This window comes from Phodopus roborovskii, unplaced genomic scaffold (assembly GCF_943737965.1).
Source record: "Phodopus roborovskii unplaced genomic scaffold, PHOROB, whole genome shotgun sequence".
Taxonomy (NCBI): Eukaryota; Metazoa; Chordata; class Mammalia; order Rodentia; family Cricetidae; genus Phodopus; species Phodopus roborovskii.
In genome coordinates this window covers 72,349,674-72,370,940 of record NW_026126418.1, presented here as the reverse complement: position 1 = coordinate 72,370,940, position 21,267 = coordinate 72,349,674, and the positions used below count along the sequence as shown (strand labels likewise).

At 52.9% G+C, this 21,267-nt stretch overlaps 1 protein-coding gene across 1 annotated transcript in view; it reads right to left on the bottom strand.

Moving 5' to 3' along the window:
* Hmcn2 (hemicentin 2) overlaps positions 1–21,267 on the bottom strand; it is a 141,821-nt gene that overhangs the window by 71,017 nt on the left and 49,537 nt on the right. The window contains exons 20-31 of the mRNA XM_051185128.1: positions 19,405–19,517; positions 19,156–19,312; positions 17,672–17,837; positions 9,977–10,104; positions 7,761–8,015; positions 7,191–7,277; positions 5,314–5,508; positions 4,354–4,484; positions 3,965–4,112; positions 2,874–3,000; positions 2,130–2,284; positions 615–893 (exon numbers count right to left, since the gene is read on the bottom strand). Coding sequence (XP_051041085.1) covers positions 615–893; positions 2,130–2,284; positions 2,874–3,000; positions 3,965–4,112; positions 4,354–4,484; positions 5,314–5,508; positions 7,191–7,277; positions 7,761–8,015; positions 9,977–10,104; positions 17,672–17,837; positions 19,156–19,312; positions 19,405–19,517 — 1,941 coding nt within the window. The remainder of the gene's footprint in view (positions 1–614; positions 894–2,129; positions 2,285–2,873; positions 3,001–3,964; positions 4,113–4,353; positions 4,485–5,313; positions 5,509–7,190; positions 7,278–7,760; positions 8,016–9,976; positions 10,105–17,671; positions 17,838–19,155; positions 19,313–19,404; positions 19,518–21,267) is intronic.

The following is a 21,267-nucleotide window of genomic DNA, read 5'->3' as shown; positions in this document are numbered from 1 at the left end:
AGGGCTTCTCTGTTTAACAGCCCTGGCTGTCCTGGAACTCACTCTGGCTGGCTTTGAACTCATGGAAAGCCACCTGCCTCTGCCTCCCAAGTACTAGGATTAAAGATGTGTGCCACCACTGTCCAGCCTACTTTTCAGGAGTGCCCATTCATAGATGTGACATCAGACCCTCCCAGGGAGGGACAGGGACCATGAGTCCCTGAGGCAAGCTTCTTCATCCCATGGGAACACAAGGGGCCAAATGCTTTTGGAAGCTTGTTCTACTGTGCATCAGCCACAGGCCCTGGGCCTCACTCTAAGTCCTAAGCTACATAGAGTTAAAGCAGGATCTTCATGCCACCCTGGGAAGTTTGATGGGGAGAGGGTTCCCACAGTCCTCTAGGGGGAGCTAGACTCTGAACAGACTCCCACCTGGGCTCTGCCTCTAGTCTCGGTTTCCCCATCTGCGTAGGAAAGAAAAGGCAGCAGGCTGAAATGAACCCTGTCCCTGAATCATTTCATTTGCCTTTGAACACTCAAAGTGGCCGCCCCTCACTGACCTTCAGAGACAAGAGGAGGTCACTTCACACTGCCTACACCAACTGTCCACTGCTACAAGCCCCCTGGCTGCTCACCATAAACCTCCAGCCTGGTGGACTTCGTGGTGACCCCTGCAGGGTTGCTGGCCTGGCATGTATAGAGGCCGGCATTGGAGAGCTGGGCCTTCGCCAGCTGTAGCTGCCGGCCACCCTTGCTGTAAACCACTTCTGAGCTGGGGGCCAGCAGAGTCCCGTCCTTGTGCCAGACGACTTCAGGGGCTGGAATTCCTCGGGCCTCACATAGGAGCTGTGCTGTGTGGCCCTCCAGGACGGTCACCTCTCCTGTCTCATTAGAGCCCCAGATAGTGGGAGGTGCTGGGGACAGAGAACATGAGGGTGATCACAGCCTGATTTAGTCAGTCCCTGGTGTCCCTTGAACAGCATGCACACATCACAGGCTTCTACTGTAAGGATTGGCAGGCATGAGGAATAGGGGAAGGGTTTAGGACACAAACAGAAGAGGCCAGCTCAGGGACATGCCAGTGTGGGAAGCAAGCCCGGTCACTTTGGGTAGGGATGGTGCAGGTGGGGAGAGGGGCCACAGGCTTGGGCCCTGGAGCCCACAGTGCCTCTAACTCACTGTATGACCTGGGGTAGGTCCTGTTCCCTCTTTGGGCCTCGGGGTCCCCATCTGTGGAGGAACTTGATCAGGGCTTTCCCTAGGGCAGGACACTCACAACTGGCACCCAGGATGATGGCTGAGGCACATGGATACAGTGTGACATCACCCTGCCTCCCAGAACCCCTCCTGACTCTGTCTCCTGATGGCAGTGAGAAGTCTCCATCTGATTTTATTTGTTTATTTGGGTACGGGGATGTGGAGATGTAGTGTACACACACACACACACACACACTCAAATGGGTGTGAACATATGCACGTGGGTGCACACACATGAAATTCAGAGGTTGATAGCTGGTGTCTTCCTTTATTAGACTCTGCCCCTTACTTTTTGTGAATCTGGACCTCATCAGTTCAGCTAGACTAGCTGGCCAGAGAGCCCCAAGAGTCTCAGCCTCCTTAATGCTCCACAGTTCTCCCTAGTGACAGTCCGAGTGAGGTGACCAGCCTGGACAGCACAACCATGTCCAGATTTTTACATGAGTGCTGGGGATTTACCAAGTGAACTTTCTCCCCAAGTCCTCAACTCCTGTTGTTAGCACAAAGTATGGATGCAGGCTAAGTGCCCACTGCTTAGCTACCTGGAAGGGTAGCTCTTTGGATGTGTTTGTTGGTGCAGTTCTGTAGTACTCAGGGCTTCCTATGTGCCAGGCAAAGATCTCTCAGGCCCTGGGTGTACCAGTTTTTCCTGTTCCTTCCATTAAATGCAGCTGACACTGGCTTCCCACTTATACTTGAAATACTTAATTGCCTTATTATCATTCCCACGTAAGCAAGAGTAACTGATATAAAGGGAAAACCAAACAAATCATCATCCAACACACATTAGAAGTAGTGTATGAAATGGTAGTTTGGGGAATATGGGGCCATGTGCCCAAAGCAGGGAAGATGGCTCCTGGAGCAGCTGGGGCCCCGGGAGGGACTGAACTCACAGTGGATGCTGAGCTGAAAGTCTTTGGCCTGCTGGCCTGCTGGGCTGAAGGCCACACACTGGTACCGTCCTTGGTCACCCAGGTGACTGCTGATAATTCTGAGGACCTGGCCATCCTCCTGGAGCAGGGTGTGAGGGTCCCCTGGAAGGATGGGCCTGGAGAAAAGCCATTGATCAGGCCAGGGTATATGCAGGGCAGCTGCTCCAAGGGACTACATGATAAGAATGGCACTCCCCGGATGACTGTGAGAGGATGGATAGTATGTGGCCCTTCCATTCTGTGGATTATTATTCAGCCCTAGAAAGAAGCAAGTTTCTGACACTGGCTGCAAAGAGAACACATCTCCAAAATGCTCTGCTAAATGAAGGAGCCAGACTGCAAGGCCATGCTTCAGCTGACTTTGCTCAGGAATTTTCAGGTTTGGAATGATAGAATGTTCTGGAATTAGATGGTGGCCACAGCAACATAGTGCTGTGGAGTTAATAGCTGCATTTAAGTAGTTAATTGTACACTATGCAGTTTTTCCACGGACCTCTGATCCCTAGAATGAGAAAAATTGAAGAGTTGACAGAGCCAAGGCAAGATGTTACCTGAATGAGAACAGGGTTTCCTGGGAAATTACCCATGGGCGAGAAACACAGACGCTGCCCTCCACCCAGTGCTAGGTTACACACCCATTGGGCATTTTCAGGCTTCCCAGCTCCTGTCCCCAGCCCCACACAATCCATTGAGAGGGTCACTCACTGGCCATCCTTGGTCCACTCCACTTGGGGTATGGGGACCCCTGAGGTCTGACATTCCAATTCCACATCAGCACCAGCCAGGCCCAGCACCTCCTGAGCCGTCCCAGCTCCCAGCAAGGAAGGAGGGACTGGGGTTGGGAGGAAGGTAAAGGGGGGAAGGCTCAGACTCCACACTGATGGGGGCTGTCCTTCTTTATATATGTTTCTCTTATTGCTTAATGAATAAAACACTGTTCAGCCAATGATGCAGGAAGAGAAGGAGAATTCTGGGAAAGGTAGGGAGAGTGAGCCCACCAGACAAAGTCGCCATGCTGCCGAAGGCTGGGGCATTACCGGGTAAGCCACAGCCTCGTGGCAATACATAGATTGATAGAAATGGGTTATAATTAAGACAGAGCTAGCCAATAAGAAGCCCTAGCAGTTTATTATTAATATAGCATCTCTGTGTGTTCATATGAGGTGGCTGCGGGTCTAGGCTGGTGGGAAAGAACCTCTTGTTACACCACATTCCCAGCTAACCGCAGGACCTTTCCCCAAGTCCCCTGGCCTGCACAGCCTACTATCCTGAGAAGCTCCCCAGACATTGCTGGATGAGCCCTTCCCCCAAGACAGCAGCAGCCTGAACTGCCACTGTGTAGCACCATCTGTGAGGACACTTAGAACACAGGGATCTGGAAACAAGTCTCTGAATGTGTCTGTGAGGGATTTTCTGGACTGTGCTAACTGAGGTAGGAGACACATCCTAAGTGTGGATGCCACCTCCCACAGACTAAAGTCCCGGACTGCATAAAAAGGACAAAGCAAACCCTGCACCAACAGTCATCTTTCTCTGCTCCCCGACTGTGGATGTGACAGACCCCACCCCAAGCTCCCACTGCTGTGACACGCCCATCATCATACCTTTGAACTGTGGGCCCAGGTTAACCCTTCACCCCTTAAATTGCTTTTGTCAGATTTTTCAGCGGCTAAGACTACCCAGAAATCACTGTCCCCTGTGTGGCATGCTTCGTAGGCTCCCGAGGATAGGCCCCTCTGTGACCCTTGCTTCCTGATGACCCATGTTTGGGAGTTTGGGACAGAGTCCTCACTCACTGAACACAGCAAGATTGAAGTCCCTCTGGGCACTCCCGGCCTGGTTCTCAGCCCGGCAAGTATAGAGACCAGAATCACTCTCCTGGATCCTGGGGAAGTGAAGGGACCGGGTACCATCCAGGAGCTGATGGTCACCTGCCTCTGGGATCTGGGGACAAGAGGCCAGAGGGAGTAAGTATGAGCAATGAGAGAACAAGAAGCTGCTGGAGCTGGCTGGTGACCAGAGCCCAGAGAGTTCCCAGTGCACCAAGAGGACTCTCAGGAGGTCCTCTCAGGACCACAGTTCCATTGCCCCCGAACCCAGGCACCCCCAAAGACATGTCACATCCCCATGCCACCTCAGCACACACAGAAACACCCCCATCCCAACCTCCCACAGAGACACCCACCAGCTGCCCATCCTTGAGCCACACCATCTCGGGGGCTGGAAAGCCGTTTGTGTCACACTCCAGCGTCAGAGGCTGCCCAGCCAGTCCCGACACGTTGGTCATGCTCCCCTCTTCCCGGATGCTGGGGGGCACTTGGGGAGCAAGGGGAAGCAGAAGAGAGGTTCTCATTGTGTCCAAGCTTGTCAGCTAGGACAGGCCACCCACGTCCTGCTCCATCCCTGGTCCCCAGGCTGTCATCAGCCTGTCACGTCACTGAGACCCCAGAAGACCCACCTTCTTTTGTCTATGTTGCTCCCTGATTTGACAATGAGGGCCCTACATATCTCATGTGGTCACAGCAGCTTTGCCCAGGGACCAGCACAGCCCCTCCTGACACCTCCTGGGCACACCTGTGAGGCCTGAGTGAGACTCGGCTCAGATGTGTCTATAGCCATCCTCTCAGGGAAGTCATTCTATGGCAAACCGGGGGCACAAGGTAGCCGCGAATGCTGTTCAGACTGAGAGATCCAGTTCATCCCAGCAGCAGCAGGTCCTGCTCACCCCAGCCTGTCCTGACCTTGTGGAGACCCAGCTAATGGGAAGCCCCCAACTCTGCACTGGGCTCCCTGGCTGCAGGGTAGGAGTTCTTGTTGCTGGTGATGGATGGTACACAAGTCTCAGCTCAATGGGTAGAGGCAGACTAGAGCCCTGCGCTATCATGAAGGTATATTTTATTTATTAACTTTGTGTGTGTGTGTGTGTGTGTGTGTGTGTGTGGTGGGACAATCGGGTAGGGGTGAGGAGGTGGGATGATGAAATGAGGTGTCCTCTGCAGTGCCCTCAAGACCTAACCCTGGCCACTGGGAGGTAGAGATCAGGTGTTCATAGTCTCCTTTGTAGGAATCTTTTTGGGCTCTGGGTTCCATGAGGGAGGTGGATACAAACCTGTCCCCAGCCTCCATCTCTAAGGCCTCAGCTTACCATAGACCACAAGCTTCGCCCTCCTGGATGCAGAGCCCACCTCATTGGTGGCCTGACACTCGTACTCTCCACTGTCTGCAAGAGAGACTGAGGACAGGAACAGTGACCCTTCATTCAGCACTGCAACATCTGCCCGGCCATTCAGGGGCTCCGAGGATGGGCCTCTCCGCCATGTGATTTGCGGCTTTGGTGTCCCTGGCAAGGTTTGTGAAATCATCAGTCCCTCCATGCCAGCACCAGCCCCTCATGTGGCCCCTCTACACATGCTATTGACCTTCGTGGTGGGTGGTCTCAGGCTCTGTGTCACCCCCAGGTCAGGAGGAGGAGCACTTGTCCAGCATTTGTCCCCTATCCCTACTCAATATTGAGCATCCACAGGTACATGGACAAACCCATTTTCTGATTCTCAGGAGGCCCAGGTATCCTTCCCACACATCTACTGCCAGCCCTGAGCTCTCCTTTCCCCGCCAGTTGACTTTCAAATATTTCACAGAACACTCCTGTCACTTAGCTTTTATTGCTCAGTGTCTTCTCCCTTGAGGATCAGGGTCTTCACTGTTCCCTGCTGTGCCCAAGCCACCAGCACGGCTCACACATACTAGGTACTATGTGAATGAACAAGCCTGCTGTGCCTCTGGAGCTGACTCAGGCAGTGGGAGATGTTGACTCTGTCTGTCCCGTCCCTCCCTTCACAGTATGATCAAACTTGGGACAGCCACACTCTGGCCAAACCCCAGCCATGAAGGAGAGGTGATGATGTCCCTGAGTATCCCAAGGGCTTCCTTGTGCCAGGTTCTGGTGTTCTGCCCTTTAGCACTCAGACCCAGCGCCCACTGCTGTCCACCCTTGGGGAAAGGGCCAAATACAGCCTGGGGTGGACCAGCCCATGGAGGATGCATTCCAGAAGGGCTTTGAGTGAGGATGCTGATGGGTCAAGGATGAATTCGGGAGAGATATGAGTGAATCACACTATGGGACAGCTTTAAAGTAGCAAGCAGGCCAGATTTGGTGGCTTGCCCATGATGTGTTCCTGCCTGCTGTTTCTAGAGTGCAACACTAGGTGGCACTATGATCAAGGCTTCCAGCTCCAGAGTGTCCTCTCCTGCCTGCCTCTTTATGCTGTTCAGAGACCACCCAGATACCCTGCTGCTGAAGTCTGGGGATGCTGTGTAGGCTCCTGCTGGCTTTTTTTTTTTAAAACCCATTTCTTGTTCCTCATATTCTCAGCCTGTGGGAACACTGACCAGCCAGCCACAGACAAGCTCAAGAAGGCGGTCACTGCGGCAGTGAGGTCTTTGGAGTTACAATTCACACCTCCTGCCTTGAGACCTAACAGCAGTGACACTATGAAGAACTGATGCGCCCCCACCATGCAAATGAGGAGACTGTGGCTCCAGGAAGGGCCAAAGCTAGGCTCTGTCTGGACACCTGACCCTGAGGTGGCAAGCTAGACCCTCAACCTTATTACCATCCCAAAGCAAACCCAGAAAAGGCTTGCTTGCTTGCTTGCAACCACTATGGGAAACTTTGGGGAAATATGATAACCCCCATTATAATTCAAAAGGGCCCAAGAGCTGCCCTTAGCCCTAGCTGTCACTTTCTTAGACACTGAGGACTATGGGGATTCATAGGCAGGCTGACTGGGGGTCAAACCAGACCATACTGAGTCACACATTGGCTGTGGGTCCTTATGCAAATTGCTAACCTCTCTGGGACTGGATAACCCTAATAGAAAGAAACTAATGGCAAAATCTTTCCTACAGAATTGTCAGTGTGATTCCATAGCCATTATAACCCGAGGAAGTCACTATATAGTCAAGTTTCTGGAATCCAGGCCAGTCCTTGCTTTCCTAGCCCCACCCTGGGCTCAGCCTCACCTTGGGCAGGACATGGCAGACTGGCATTCTCTCCAGCCACTCGTTCCAGCAGGCCTTTGGTCTCGTCGACCCCCCAGTGTGGTGGCTCTGTGGGGGGTAGCAAGGCATGTCCATAACCCTCAGGTCTTATGTTCCCTTCTAGTACGAGCTAGGGGGAGGGGCAGTCTCCTCCCAGAACCCCAACCCCCAGCCTAGGCCAGCATCAGAGGCTGGGCCTGTGTCTCACGGGTCATGTGGGTATCCTTTCAACAGCATCTTGCTTCCAGTTCCCAACAGTGAAAATGCTAGTATTGATCCAGAATATTCTGTGGCCTTGCCTATTACTGGATCACCTTGCAGGTGAGAAACTGAGTTGCCCATGTGGTAAATGAGAGAGTCAGACAGCTGATCCCTGACCATGCAGAAAGGCCCTAGGATCACAGGCCATAGGTCACCTGTGCAAATCAGGGAGCCTGTATGGTGTTTCTAAGGACCTACTGCTCAGGACCGGACAAGCAAAGCACCTCAGAGGTGTGGGCCGTGGGGTGGAGGTGAGGTGTGGTGGACCCTTGCTGGGGCTTGGGGACTCACCCAACACACGGAGTTCCAGGTCCCAGGTATCAGTGCCAGCGCTGTTGGAAGCCTCACAGCGATACAGCCCAGCATCAGAGGTCTGGACAGCAGCAAAGTGGACAGAGCCCTGGGGATCCTCACCCCTCAGGGCCACCCCATCCTTGAACCAGCTCAGCTGGGGTTCTGGGTTGCCCTCAGCCACACAGTTCAAATCAAGGGCTTCTCCGGCCAGCACCTTCAGGACCCGAGGGCCAGGCTGTACCTGTGGGGGAACTGGCGGGGTTCCAAGGATAGGCATCAAGGTAGGTTACCTAGGGAGGGGCCCCAGCCCATGCTACAACCCCAATGCCAGCAAGCAGCAAAATCATCACGGGGAGCACGGTGACCTAAGGCAGATCCTCCTCATTGCACAAGGAAGAGCTGTGGACCATGGGGCCTTCTTTCCCCACACCCCCAAAGAGTGGGCTCTAGCTTCCACCTGGACACCTGAATGCACTCAATGCATTTATCCCATACCCCCACCAATGTGCCCTGTGCCACTTGAGAGGTGCTATCTGGTCTACCCCAGTGTAGCAGGCATATGGGGAATCAGGCACTGGAGGTGGACTGACTCAGAATGGCCCAGCCAGGTTGGAGCAGTACACCTGAGATAGCACTCTGTTCTCTGTGGCACCAGCTGGGCCTCAGTTTCCCCTTGTTGCTGAAAGAGAGGTGAGACAGCATCCACTCCCAGTGTCCCCTAGCTGCATCTATGAGCTGTGTTTGTATTTCCCCACACTACACTCTGTGAGTCCTCCTGCAGGATGGAGAATGCTACACCCAGCTTGAAGATGGAGAAACTGAGGCTTATAAAGAGTCCCTTCTTCTTCCGGATGAAAGGAGTTGGAGACTACAGCCCTGGGTCTGGGAGTCTGCGAGTCTAGCCTGCAGAAGGCCCAGCCTGTGTGGGCCAGGAGCATCTGTAGAGCCCAGGTCACACTGCTCCTCTGGGCCATCAGGGAAGCTGAGGAACCCTGACATTGGCACAATTTCTAATACACAGTCAAAGATAAGCCCCAGCATGGGAACCTAGTCCACGGCCTGCTTCCTGGCAGTGCTTGGAAAGGAGAACAGAAGCATGGAGATGCCCCTGCTGCAACCACTACCCCATGCCCACCATCCTTGCCGTACCTCAGTCTACACCATTCTGAGCACTTGACTATTACCTATCCCTTCTGATGACTACAGGTTGGGCATTAGCATGGCCTCACTTTTACAAGGTTCAGAGAGATCAATGAGTAGCCTAAGGTCACACAGAAAGCTTGTAGCAATGTTGATCCAGGCTCAAATTCAGCTATGCCATTTCCAGATCTGCTATCACCTGCATCCCCCACGTTCCTTTCATTCTTTGCTTTCTGCCACCAGCCCAGGCCTCAGCATGTTTGTCTGTAAAATGGGATGCTGATTTGGACAGGGCTGGCATGCATTTGTGAAGGGTTGGGGTGCTTGGCTGTGAGGGCAGATGATGTGTCTAGCCACCCAGCTGGAGTGTGGAGGACACAGATGAATGAACACTTGCAGCTGTTCCCCATTACCCACAGGCTTTGAGCATGGATTTCAAGTCATTGTCAACAATGTGGAACATTCATTATCTTCCCATCCTTCCCTCGTGGGCCCCATGAGAGTAGCAGGTGGCCTGGGCCATTCTTAGTCCTGTCTTAGGGTCTCCCCAGGGCTCTGGTGTGTGACTGGCATGGGATGACTTCTTTGGAATGGGACTGTCCCAGGGAGCCCTAATGGGGCTGTGCTGGGGACCAGTACTACAATCGGTGTAAATTCAGAACTTGGTCACAAAGTGGGGGCGGCAGCGATGCCTGGGAAACAGAAGCCCACACAAACATCAGCAGGCCTGTTGCTGAAGCAAAGCGGGTTGGAAAGGATCTCTTTAAGGAGCCTCGGGTGCTCTTGGCAGGAAGAGCCTTAAACCCCATGAGCCTTTGCAAAACTGGAGCTGGGCCCACAGGTTGTTTGACTCCATCTGGACAGAGAGGTCCTTAGAACCACTGCTCCTTGTTTATCCCTACTCTTGATCCCCACTGGGCCCTGTTCTGGGTGAGCCTCTTCAACAGCCTCCCCAGGCCCAGAGCCAGGAAGAGGGACAACTGGTGTGTCACTGAGGAGTCTGAGCGAAGGTGGAGGGAGAGGCAAGGCATGGATCATGGATGGAGTGGGAGACAGCCGCTGATGGGCCCTACCTTGAACCCTGAGGGTGTAGTGGCGAGATGTGGCCCCTGCAGGGTTGCTGGCTGTACACTCATAGTGGCCGTCGTCACCCACCTGGGTGTGTGCCAGGCGCAGGGAGCCTGACGGGAGGAGGTCATACCTGTGGCAGAGAGGAACCCCAGTGAGCTCTCATTCCACCCCACCAGAGAAAGGCTTGGAGATCCACCTCCAATGAACCAGCTGCCTCCCCCAGGCAGCCCTCCTAGACTGAGGCAGGCATCTACCTTCAGGCCTTGACTCCAGCCCCTCCCCTGCCTCCAAAAGCCAAGGTCAGGCCCTCTGAGTCTAGCACCTGTAGAGAGGCAGTCCCAATTCACACTCCCAACCCACTTAGCGGTGTGACCCAGGACACAAATGTTACTTCTCTGGGTTTCCATTTCCTCATCTATAAAATGGGCCTGCATCCCTGGGACTCTGGCACAACACCCCCCACCCTCCATGCCACACTACAGCTGGTGGCAATGTCCCTTGTCCTCAGCATATCTGGTTGTCAGGAGGTTAGAGTCCCTCTGCTTCCAGAGAAAAGTCCACCAGCCCTAAGCCCTCAGTGTATGAGTCCCAAGACTCTCCCAACCCCGGGCCTCTTGGGGAGTTGCTGTCTGGAGGCTTCTTGAGGACCCATGAGAAGAAACTTTGCAGACCCTCTCCTAGACCTGGCCCACCTTACCAGTCCCTCCCCAAAAGGTTACAGGACCCTAGCCAGGCTCAAACAGCTGGGATGGACCCCAAGGGGCCCTGCAGACATGATGTCAACTCCATATGTGTTGGCTCCAAGGGATGGCGGCTGCAGCCTGTGGTCCTGACTAGCCTAGGAACAAGTGTCCAGAATAGGGGTGGAGGAACCCAGGGTCAATTGTCAACCTAGAGCTGGCCTGAGATCTTCAGCCTGGTCCCCCATCCCCTCACTGCTGAGACCAAGCATCCACCTCTGCAGAATGGCATCACAGGGGCCCTGGTGGGATCCTTAGGAGCCAGCCCTGAGCCCCCACCTCACTCCATGCAGCTGCCAGGGTGCATGGTTTCCAACCACACCCAGGGCTGTCAGCACTGACTTTGACTATCCACCCATTGGCAAATCGAGGCGATAGCCCCTCTACCCAGAACTATTCTAGCTGGTCTGCAGCAGGCATCTTACACAGCTTTGGGTGACATGTAAGGCAACAGCAAGCACTCTACCATCTGACCTGTGTTCCAGGCCCCCTGGCATCCTGTCTTCCTTATAACCAATTACAAGTCATTTCCTGCAAAAGTTGGTGTGTGTGTGTGCTGGGGGGGGGTGTGGAGGTGGGAGCTGAGGGTGCTCACTGTATCATAAGGAATGAAGAGCTGTGGATCCACGGGTCAGATAAGCAAGCCGGGCTTATCTGAAGGGACCTGAACCTGCCCAGAAGGGTGGGTTTTTGCTTCAGTGCTGAGGTAGCCATATCAAGCTTCAGGGACAAAACTCAAGCACACTGCTAAGGCCTGGAATGATCTATGCAGAGCATCCCCCCCCTCACCATCCACATCCCAGGCCCTGTCAAACCCCTCAAAGTGCAGGCTCGACCCACTCTGCTCTGCGCCTGCCGGGATGCACTTGCTTTCCCTCCATTATGCAGGTACCACTTCCTCCAAGAAGGCTGCCTTCATGCCCTAGACTGGTAAGCCCATTCTGTGGTCTCCCATGGTCTACCCAGCTTGTGATACAAGGAGCCTGCCTGCCAGGGGCTCCAACAAGGCCCTTTATCACCAGACCCAATCTAGACTCCTACACTGAGAATGTCTTTACAGTAACCCAGTTTGAGCTTCCAACAAGGCTAGGAGAAAAGGTAAAGCCACTGTCCTGGGTCTGCTTCTGGCTGAACATGACTGAGGTTAAGGAAGGGAGTTCTAGGCAGCTTCCACCTGCCCTTCCCCACTCAGCTCCGCCCCCCCCCATACAGGATGCCAGACTCTTCAAGGCACGAGCTGCTGGGGATGGGGCTCCATCAATAGGAGGGCTTCTTCAGGGCTCTGCTGCCAGATGGCTCCTCACAGCACCCAAGGGAGCACTTGGACTCAAGGGGAGTTTCCTGTTTATTATGTCTATCTGGCTGGGGCCTTGCAGTCCGGGGCCAGGCACACACACACATATGTCAGAATGCTGGGCAGGGGGACCTGCAAAGGGCCCACTGACCCTCCACTCCCTCAAGCAGAGGGCTGGCCAATAGCCTCCTGATCTACCCAGTTGGACTAAGACGCACCTGATGGGAAGCATACACACAGCTCACACCTGCCTGCCTTGTCCCCCTGCACCTCTGTTCAGCCGGCTCGCAAAAACCACTAGAGTATTTAACATATATACAGTCGATGACAGTGTCTGGGAGGAATCAGGTATGCCCAGGTCTCTACTGTATCCCAACCTTTGGCACACAGTAGATGCACATGAACATTTGGCAGCAAGTTACAGCTGCCCCCTGCCCAGCACACACTCCCTCCCCACGTTCACTTACACAATCCCCTGTCCCATAATCTCAATACAGTTGTGTTGCCCCTGGGTAGCGCGGGTTCCAGCTCCTCTGTGAAGCTTCCCCAGACACTCCCAGACAGGCTAAAGCTTCAGAACCTAGGCTTGCTCATTTGTTATTTATTCGTTCAGTGGGAGTGTCCCTGGGTTCCTGGTGACTGGACTGTCTGTGTTCCTCTTCTTGGGCTACTGAGTCTTGGCGCTTGTCTGCTCTGGTCCCTGCCATTGTGGAATGAAAGGTCACTTTCTACCTTATCAAAGGGGCACACAGAAGGGCTGGAGGCTGGAAAGGCTACCCTGTCCACAGTCCACACTTCCCAGCATATACCTACTATGTGCTGGTGTGTGTAGCCATGTCCGTTGGGCCAGGACATCTCTAAGCCAAGGATGAGGAACCCTTTTAGCCTAGTGGCAATCCCTCATCAGGAAGTCACAGGTGGAAAAGCTAAGATGGAGAAACTGAGGAAAGGGGCATGAATGGAGTTGGGGGAAGGGGAGCAACATGAGAAGGGGGCTGCCCAATGGCCACTAGATAATGAAAACTTAGGCTGCTCATGGTGATAACAGGGATGGTGTTGATGCCAGCGATGGCTGCCAACTGTTGTGTGTTTCCTGTATATGTCTACACAGTTGAGCACTTGCTAGGTGCCTTCTTATTTGATGCTCCCTAGCCAGGCCTGAGGACAGAGTTCCCATAGGCACCACCACCATGTTTAGCAAGGCAGAGGTCAAAGTGACAAGCTCTGTTGCCCATGCCACTCAGCTGGCCAGGAACAGTAGCACCTGCCCTCAGATCCTGACACTGTGTGTCCCCATCACTGCATGGTGACCACAAGTTTTGGGTCTGAAGTTTGGTTAACAAAGGGAGCCACTGGTCATGGTAAGTTGACTGCCAGACTTTGGAGCCAGCAGACTAGCCACCAACACTAGATCTCAGGTTCCACCAAGGCAGAGACCCCACAGCAGGCCCCTAGGCAGTCTGTACTCAACCACTGGTTCTCATTAGTCTGCCCCCATAAGGAGACTGGTGGGTGGGCTGGCTGTCCTGTAGGGTCCTAGGGAGTGGGCAGAGAACTCAAAGAGATCGTGACAACTGGAAGCTTGGAGCTGCTGTGTCCCCTCACTACCACTCCCCTTTTGGAATTGGGGATCTGGCCCTGTGTGGGTCCCTGGCTTGATGCCTCAGGAGCAGGAATAGAAGCCAGGAGCACTTCCAGCTGCCCCCACTCCACAGCAGAATCCCAAAACAAACATTAAACATTGTTGCTTAGCAACACGCCCCAACCCAGCATCCCAGCCGAGGAGAAAGATGCTCTCTGGCCACCATCACCCGCTGGACCCTTTCACATCTCAGATGGGAAGACTGAGGCCTAAGGAAGAGATGGATCTTGTTTGAGTTCACCAAAAAGTTGGGTAACTCTGGGCAGGGTCCTCCAGGCCCTTCAGTGTCAAATCTGAGCTGTCCCAGAGCTGGTATGAGCTGTTCCCAATCCACACAGCCCGTTTTAGTTTTGCATTGGTGACGAGGAAGCTTCTGCGAAAACAACAGTTCCAGGACTGTGAGATCAGACAGCCAAAGACCATTCCCTAATCCTGTCCTTAGCTGCTTGCCCTGGGGCCCCAGTTCCCCAAGGAGGTGACCCAGGAGACAGAGAGGAGCATGTGAACAGAGACACCCAGCAGCCCCATTTATAACAGTGAAACTGGTGGAGAAGTGTATGCCCCAAACAGAGGAATGGCGCTTAGTAACTCCAGGCAGGCTGGATGCAGTCTCGCCCTCTGAGATAGCATATAGACACATTAGCAGGAGTGGACCAGAAGCACCAGGCATTCGGCCATGCAAGAAAGAACCCAATGTCCAGGGAAGAAGACAAACCACCAAATTCATATAGGAGCATGGTGTGTGCATGAAGCCCTCAAAAAGGAGGGGGAGTCGGGGTCTCTTGGTCTCTCCAATCTCTGGAGCTCACTTCCTCCAGGAATCTCTCTGACTTGGAAGGTGTTGAAGACACCCCCAAGTTCAGAATATTATTTTCCAGGTGCTTGGGAGAAGCAGTGGCCTGGCCTGGACCCAGGGGCCTGATGCACACGTGTGTGCGTGTGCATGTGTCTCATCTCTCTGTGTGCATCTGAGTGTGTTTATCTGAGTGTGCTGTCCCTGTATGTCCAGCCCTGAGAGGAGGAAGATCTCGTTTAGTCCCCCCTCCCCCAGCCCCTGGTTCCCTCTCCTCCTCTGTGGCCCTTGCATGACACCATACACCGCGCCCAGCTCTGGGGTGGCCTGCTGGCTGGGCCTACCACTCTTGGCCAAACTGGGATAGAAGAGGCCATTCAGGCTCAGCATATCCTAACTCCAACTCCAATCAGCCTCTTTCATAGGTTTACCAGGGATGCTGAGGCAAGGCAAAACCACTCTGGAGCTGAGACCTGTAGGCCAGGCTTGGCACAGGGGAGGGAGAACACTGGAGAACAGAGGAGGAGCCACCTGAGGCAGCCAGACACCTTCAGCTCATGGTAGGAAGTGAATGAACTCTTTGGTTCCTACATAGGGTCTGGAACCTGAGCCTTGGGGCTCCTCCGAGAAGGAGCAGGAGGCCAAAGAGAAGGAGTAGACAGAACTGAGTGGGGAGATCTGGAGTAGGCCACAGACAGCAGGTTCTTGACTCTGGGACCTTCAGTTGCTGTGTGTCCCGTGAGGCTTACCAATCTCTATTTTGTGGCTGAATGCCTGTGGGGGTGGAGCAGGGGGGCTGTGCTCTGTGTCTGCGAGTGGCTGCACTTTGGACTCACACTCAGCTTTGGGCTCCAAGAAAGCCCGAAGAACTCCAAACACACATGTCTTGTTTGTTTAAGATGTAATTAAAAGAACGGAGGCACTAAATGATTGCCCAGAGACATACAAACAACACCTGTATGGCATTAGCTAGTGGAGAGAGTAGCAGAAATGCTCTAGAACTGAGTGTGGTGATCACTACACGATTGTGAGTTTACTAAAAACAAAACCCACTGAATTGGACAAGTGGAAGACATGAGTTGTCCTGTATTAGAAGGGAGCTCCCAAAAGCTAGCCAGGGGCCAATTCAAAAGACAATGGACACGGTCAGATGAGAGATGTGCAGTCCAGAGGCCAGTCTTTGTCTGCTACTCTCCACCTTATGTTTTGAACTGACTGTCACTGAGCCTGGCCCACTGATTCAGCTTGAGTGGCTAGTGAGTCCCAGGGATCTTCCTGTCTCTGCCTCAGCCCAAGCACTGGGACCAGTCTCCAGCCACCATGTCTGGCTTGGTGCTGAGGATCAATTCAGGCCCTCATGCAGACATTTTACCCACTGGCCCATCTCTGTAGGTTCAGGATAGTCTAACTTAAAACAACTTTTAAATGAATTTTATTTATTTATTGACCGTGTGTGTGTGTGTGTGTGTGTGTGTGTGTGTGTGTGTGTGTGTGCACGCACATGCATGTGTATTTCTGTAAGTACATGTCATGGTGCATGTATGTAGGTCAGAGAGAGTTGGTTCCCTGCTTCCACCACATGGGTCCCAGGGATTAAACTTTGGCATGAGACCTGGCAGCAAGCTCCTTTAGTCAATGAGCCATCTCTTTGGACCCAGGATGGTAACTTTCTAGAGGATTAATTTTACTACTTTCAATTGTGTGTGTGTCCATGTGTCCAAGTGCAGTGCCTAAAAAGGCCAGCAGGGGGCATTGATCCTCAACAGGAGCTTGCAAATTACCTAATCTGGGTGCTGGGAACTGAACTTGGATCCTCTGAAAGAGCAGTGTGTGCTCTAGACTGCTGTGCTGTCTTTCTGGCCTCAGTGTGACAACTGTTTGAAAGCTGCTGGTGCTGCTCAGGGTGCCTGTGACCAGTGGCAGCAGGAAAGAGGTATAAAGTGAATGGCTTTCACCACCTACAACACCCAAGCATCCCACATCCATCCCATCACACAAGAGAGCAGGATCTACAGAATGCCCACTTTACAGATGTCAAAGACAGCAGAGAGCAGCCGGTGGTCACCTGTGTTCCCCCAGTCAGTACAGGACCAGGAACATCTATAGTTTCTTCCCAGGCCTAAGCTCTCCTCACCCCAATCCTGGGCACACTGAGGACCCCTGGAGATAAACCCCCAGAACCCCAAATCCACAGAGAAGCAGTGGGAACCTTCTAGAAGGATGCCAGTAAAAGCAAAGGAAGAGAAACATGCTCTATGATCACTATTGCTCAGAAGACTCTGGGAAATTTACGGCTCCCTGTTGATCCATTAGCGCATCAGGGTGGAGGAGTGAACAACTGGAATGTGCTTCCCACTTCAGTAACAAGCCATAAACAAACAGGCCACGGCCACCACCCCGAAAGGAGCAAACACTAGCCTTTCTGTGGGAGAGATGTAGGCTCTCCAATTCCGCCCTCCCGCCATGGCGCTCTCATCCCATTAGGGTTCAAACCCGGGGACACTGCAGAGTCCACCCAGGGCCAGCTCTCTATGTTCCATATGTATTCAGGCACACACGGCTGCAAGCTTTGGAAGGAGTCAGCAAGCAGATGTTCTGAGGGACACATGGGGGCGGCGGGGGTGGAGCCGGCTGCTGGAGGCCTTCTCAGTCTGAACTGTCTCAAAGATTTTTGCCAGGACTGATGTCACAGCCTCAGCTGTGGTGCCCCTCCTCCACCCCAGGTCAGGGACTCCAGGAATTTGAGGGGCACTTACTCTCTGGAACTAGTGCCCCACAGCCCCTTCTGCACCAGCATTCTGTGCCACCAGCAGTCCCTTACAAGGTCCCCAGTGAGAAGTGGAGGCAAGCCACCAGAGTAGCTCCAAGTCTAGCTCCAAGAATAGCTGTGGAGGCAACTGTCTTGGTCAGGCTGTATCTCCCACCCTAGTTCTGGCTTTCCTAGTCCAGTAACCCTGAGAGTATCACCCTACCCCAGGGACCGTCAGCAGCTTGGTGGAGCTCAGAAAGCAACGGTCACTGGGAAAATGAGAAGCAAGGTGACCCTGGGGACCTGGGACACACAAGCTCAAGCCTGCAGTTCACGAGCCACATTTGCAGAAGCCCTCAAGGCTTCCCTGAATGTCCTTAAGGTCACATGCACCTGCTTGGGTCATAACCACTTTAAGATCAGTCTCCCTCCGAACCAGGCTTGGCCCCTTCCTAGCCCCACATGCTAAGGCTGGGTACCTGTTGGCGGCAGACAGCAGAGGGCGGGTGTCCTTGGTCCAGGTGACCAGTGGGGTTGGAGAGCCTTGGGCCTCACAGTCCAGGGTCACCTCTTCACCAGCCTTGACTGTGACTCTCAGGGGGGCATCCATAGCCTGGGGCTCATTCATCTTGATCCTGGGCTGGGCTGTGGGGAGAAGTAAACAGAGAGGGAGAACACAGAGAGAGGCTAGCAGAGGGTGAAGTCACCTTGACCTTTGGGAGGTCCAAAGGGCGAGTGAGGCCAAAGTTCACTACAATTGAAACCACAGGTTTATCACCTGCTAGACCATCCATCATCCCATGGGTCAACCTTTTCATTCCCAGGACATGAGTCACAGAATGGAGCATGAACTCTCCCTGGCTCCTCACCAGAGGGAGATTTAGGATGATCTGTGCACATCATTTCTCTATTAGGCCAAAACTCCTGATGGAAGAGGCTACCCCAGTACCCACCCCACCCCACCCCACCCCACAGCTTGCCCAGAACACATACACTACAGGAATTTGGTAGGAAAAATGTCATACCGTGGGACATTTGAATACCACCATGGCCTCCTGTGTATGTGACATCAATAGTTCTGACAGTAAATCCCCCTTATTATTCTTTTTGAGGTAGGGTCCAATGGAGGCTGGAATTAAGATGACCTTAAACTCCTGATCCTCCAGCCTCTTCCTCCTGAAGACTGGGATTACAGGTGTGTACTGTCACACTCAGTTTTGTTTTGTTTTTAAGACAGCTCAGGCTGTCCTAGAACTCATTATGTAGACCAGGCTGGCCTTGAACTTGCAGAGATCACCTGCCTCTTCCTCCCAAGTTCTAGGTCTAAAACCTGGCAGATTGGTTTTTAATGTTTTGCTGGAGGTGGGACCAAGGCCTCATGCATGGTAGACAAGCATTCTACCAAGTGAGCTACACCCCCAAATCCCTATTTTTTGACATAAAAAACTACATCTAAAAGTATATAACAAAAACCAATCAGCCTGTGCATCATCTCTCTGCTGCAGACTCAGTCCCTGAAGGCCCAGATCTGAGGGGAATGGTGGGGGAAGGGCCACGCCCCTGTCCTAGCAGCATTTAGAGTCTGAAAGAAACACTAGGACCCAACTGAGCAGTCTGCAACTGATTAATCCCAGTCATGGATGCTACTAAGGGGACGGTCCACCCAGGGTTTACAACAAGGTGGTTTGATCCACCGTGGGCTCTGATACATGAAAGAAGCTGGTTGGTCCAAGAGGAAGAAGTTCACTAGCAGGAACTCACATTTAAAGGCCCTGAGGCAGGTTAGAACTTCAAAAGAAAAAAGGAGGCAGAGGGTCTGGGGGCATAGAAGGGTGGGGAGAGAGGCAGATGAGGGGGCTACCAGGATGGATGGGGCCTGTGTCTTTTGAGGGCTTGACACTGTGCCTCAGATGGTCGTAGAAGGCTGAATGAACCCGCTCTCACATCAGGTCTTATTACTCACTATTAACAGACAGCCACATCTCCTGGCTGGAGAAGCCCACACTATTGGTGGCTGTGCACACATAGGCGCCTGCATCGTGGGGAGATGGCTGGATGATGATCAGGGTACCATCCCTGCTCACATTGTAGTGACCTCTGGTAGTCAGGGTGTTGGTTTCCTAAGGCAGAATCGTGGTGACAACATCAGGGTTCATACTATGTACCAGGTTGACCTCTCTGGCTTCCCCTCAAGTTTACAGGTTCTGCCTACCTTGGTCCAGGTGATGGTGGGGGTGGGAACACCTGAGGCCGTGCAGGGGAGGGAGGCTGGTACCCCTTCCGTGGTGACATAGTGAGTGGCAGTTGGATGGATCCTAGGTGGCACTTTTATAAACAGACCAATTTTTAAACTATTATAAATCAGGAATACATGGGATGTTTTTGCATATCTGTTCAATTTTCCTGTGAAATCCATAAAAAAAATCAAACAAAACAGTACCCTAGTCTGATCCCAGCTACCTTGGAGAGGCTGAGGCAGAAGGATCCTAAGTCCCAGGCCTGCCTGGGCAATAAGGTGAGACCCTGTCTCAAAGTAAAATTAAAACAAGTAAGAGGTTAGGGATATAGCTTGGTACCAAAGTGCTTTTCAGACAGACACATCCATGGGGTTCCATCCTTACCACTAGAAAGAAGGGAAGAAAGGGGGAGGGGGAGGATGGAGAGAGGGAGAGAAGGAGAAGAAAGAAAGGGACCGGGGAGATGTTCAGTCTGTGCAGGGCTTGGTGTATAGGCACAAGGACCCCAGCTCAGTCCCCAGCACCCATGATGTGCTTGGGAGGAGCTAGGAGTTTCTGGGCAGCTGGGAAGAGATGGAGGGAGATAGTCAGAGTTAGCCTCTGACTTCTAAGTGCACACACACAAGTGTACATGCATAGTCCACACAATAAAAAAATAAAAGAGAAAGCTCTAAGCCAAGCATGGTGGTGCACATCTTTAATTCCAGCATTTGGGAGTCAGAAGCAGGTGAGTCTCTGTGGTCTACATAGGTCATCAGGGATACATAGTAAGACTCTGTCTCAAAAATAGAAGGCAGGGGAGGGGGCACAAAAAAATTTTAGAATGGGTTCTGTCCATGAATGTGTTTTCCACCATTGTATTCAATACTAGAAAACGTTGGGGTTAACCAACCTTCTGTTGGTCTAATATCGAAATGAAATTCAGCAGGAGAAGAAAATTGGCTCAGTATCTGTGGCCACATGGCTGCTGGTCATTGAATCCATCCAGACACAGGCTGCCTGTGCTGGGAACAGCTGTGCAGTCTCTCTGCTCAGAACTTTGTGTAAATCACTTAATCTTCCAGTCCCCGGATTCCTGGATGTGCCAGAAAGCTTAACTGACTCTGATTCCCTGCTCATGGTGTTGGGGACAGGCTGATGAGAAACAGCAGAAAACAACATTCACAGGACAAGGGAGAACTTAGAAACAGGTGCCAAAGGCATCCTGGGAGCCCTCTGGATTCACAAAGAGGTCATGAGGGAACCAGAAGCCAAGAGCCGGGAGGTTCAGGGAGTACGTCAGAAGGCCTTCCCTGCACTCCAGCAGATGAGTGGTATGTGTGGAATGAACACGATGAAGCCAAGAGACCAGGCTAGACCACACCAGTGTCACAGCTACCGCCTCTAGGCACTCTGTGTGTGTGTGTGTTTGTGTGTGTGTGTGTGTATGTGTGTAGTGGAAACACACGAGTCTAGTGTGTTTCCTAACTGAGGCCTGTCATGGGCTCCAGTTCCAGCTTCAGCAGGATTTTGATCTGCAGACTCTGACTGCAGAGACACCATGCTGAGACTTCCCCACCCCACCTCCTGATGGGTTTGGCTCTCTTCTCTCACCTGAGGAGGCCTGTTTCTTCCTGCTCACCTCCCCCGCCCCCAGTTTCACACAAGAAGTGTCATGGAAAGAGAATATCCCAGGCAGACCACAAATACACCCCTATTTATCTCCTCATCTTAGAGCCAGTGGTGCTTGGTTGGGTGAGCTGATGTGCCACCATCTGAGACTTGAAACACAGAATGCATTGATTGGTCATGTCCATGCTGTACAGGGACACATGCCCACAGGTGAGATGGGGACACTG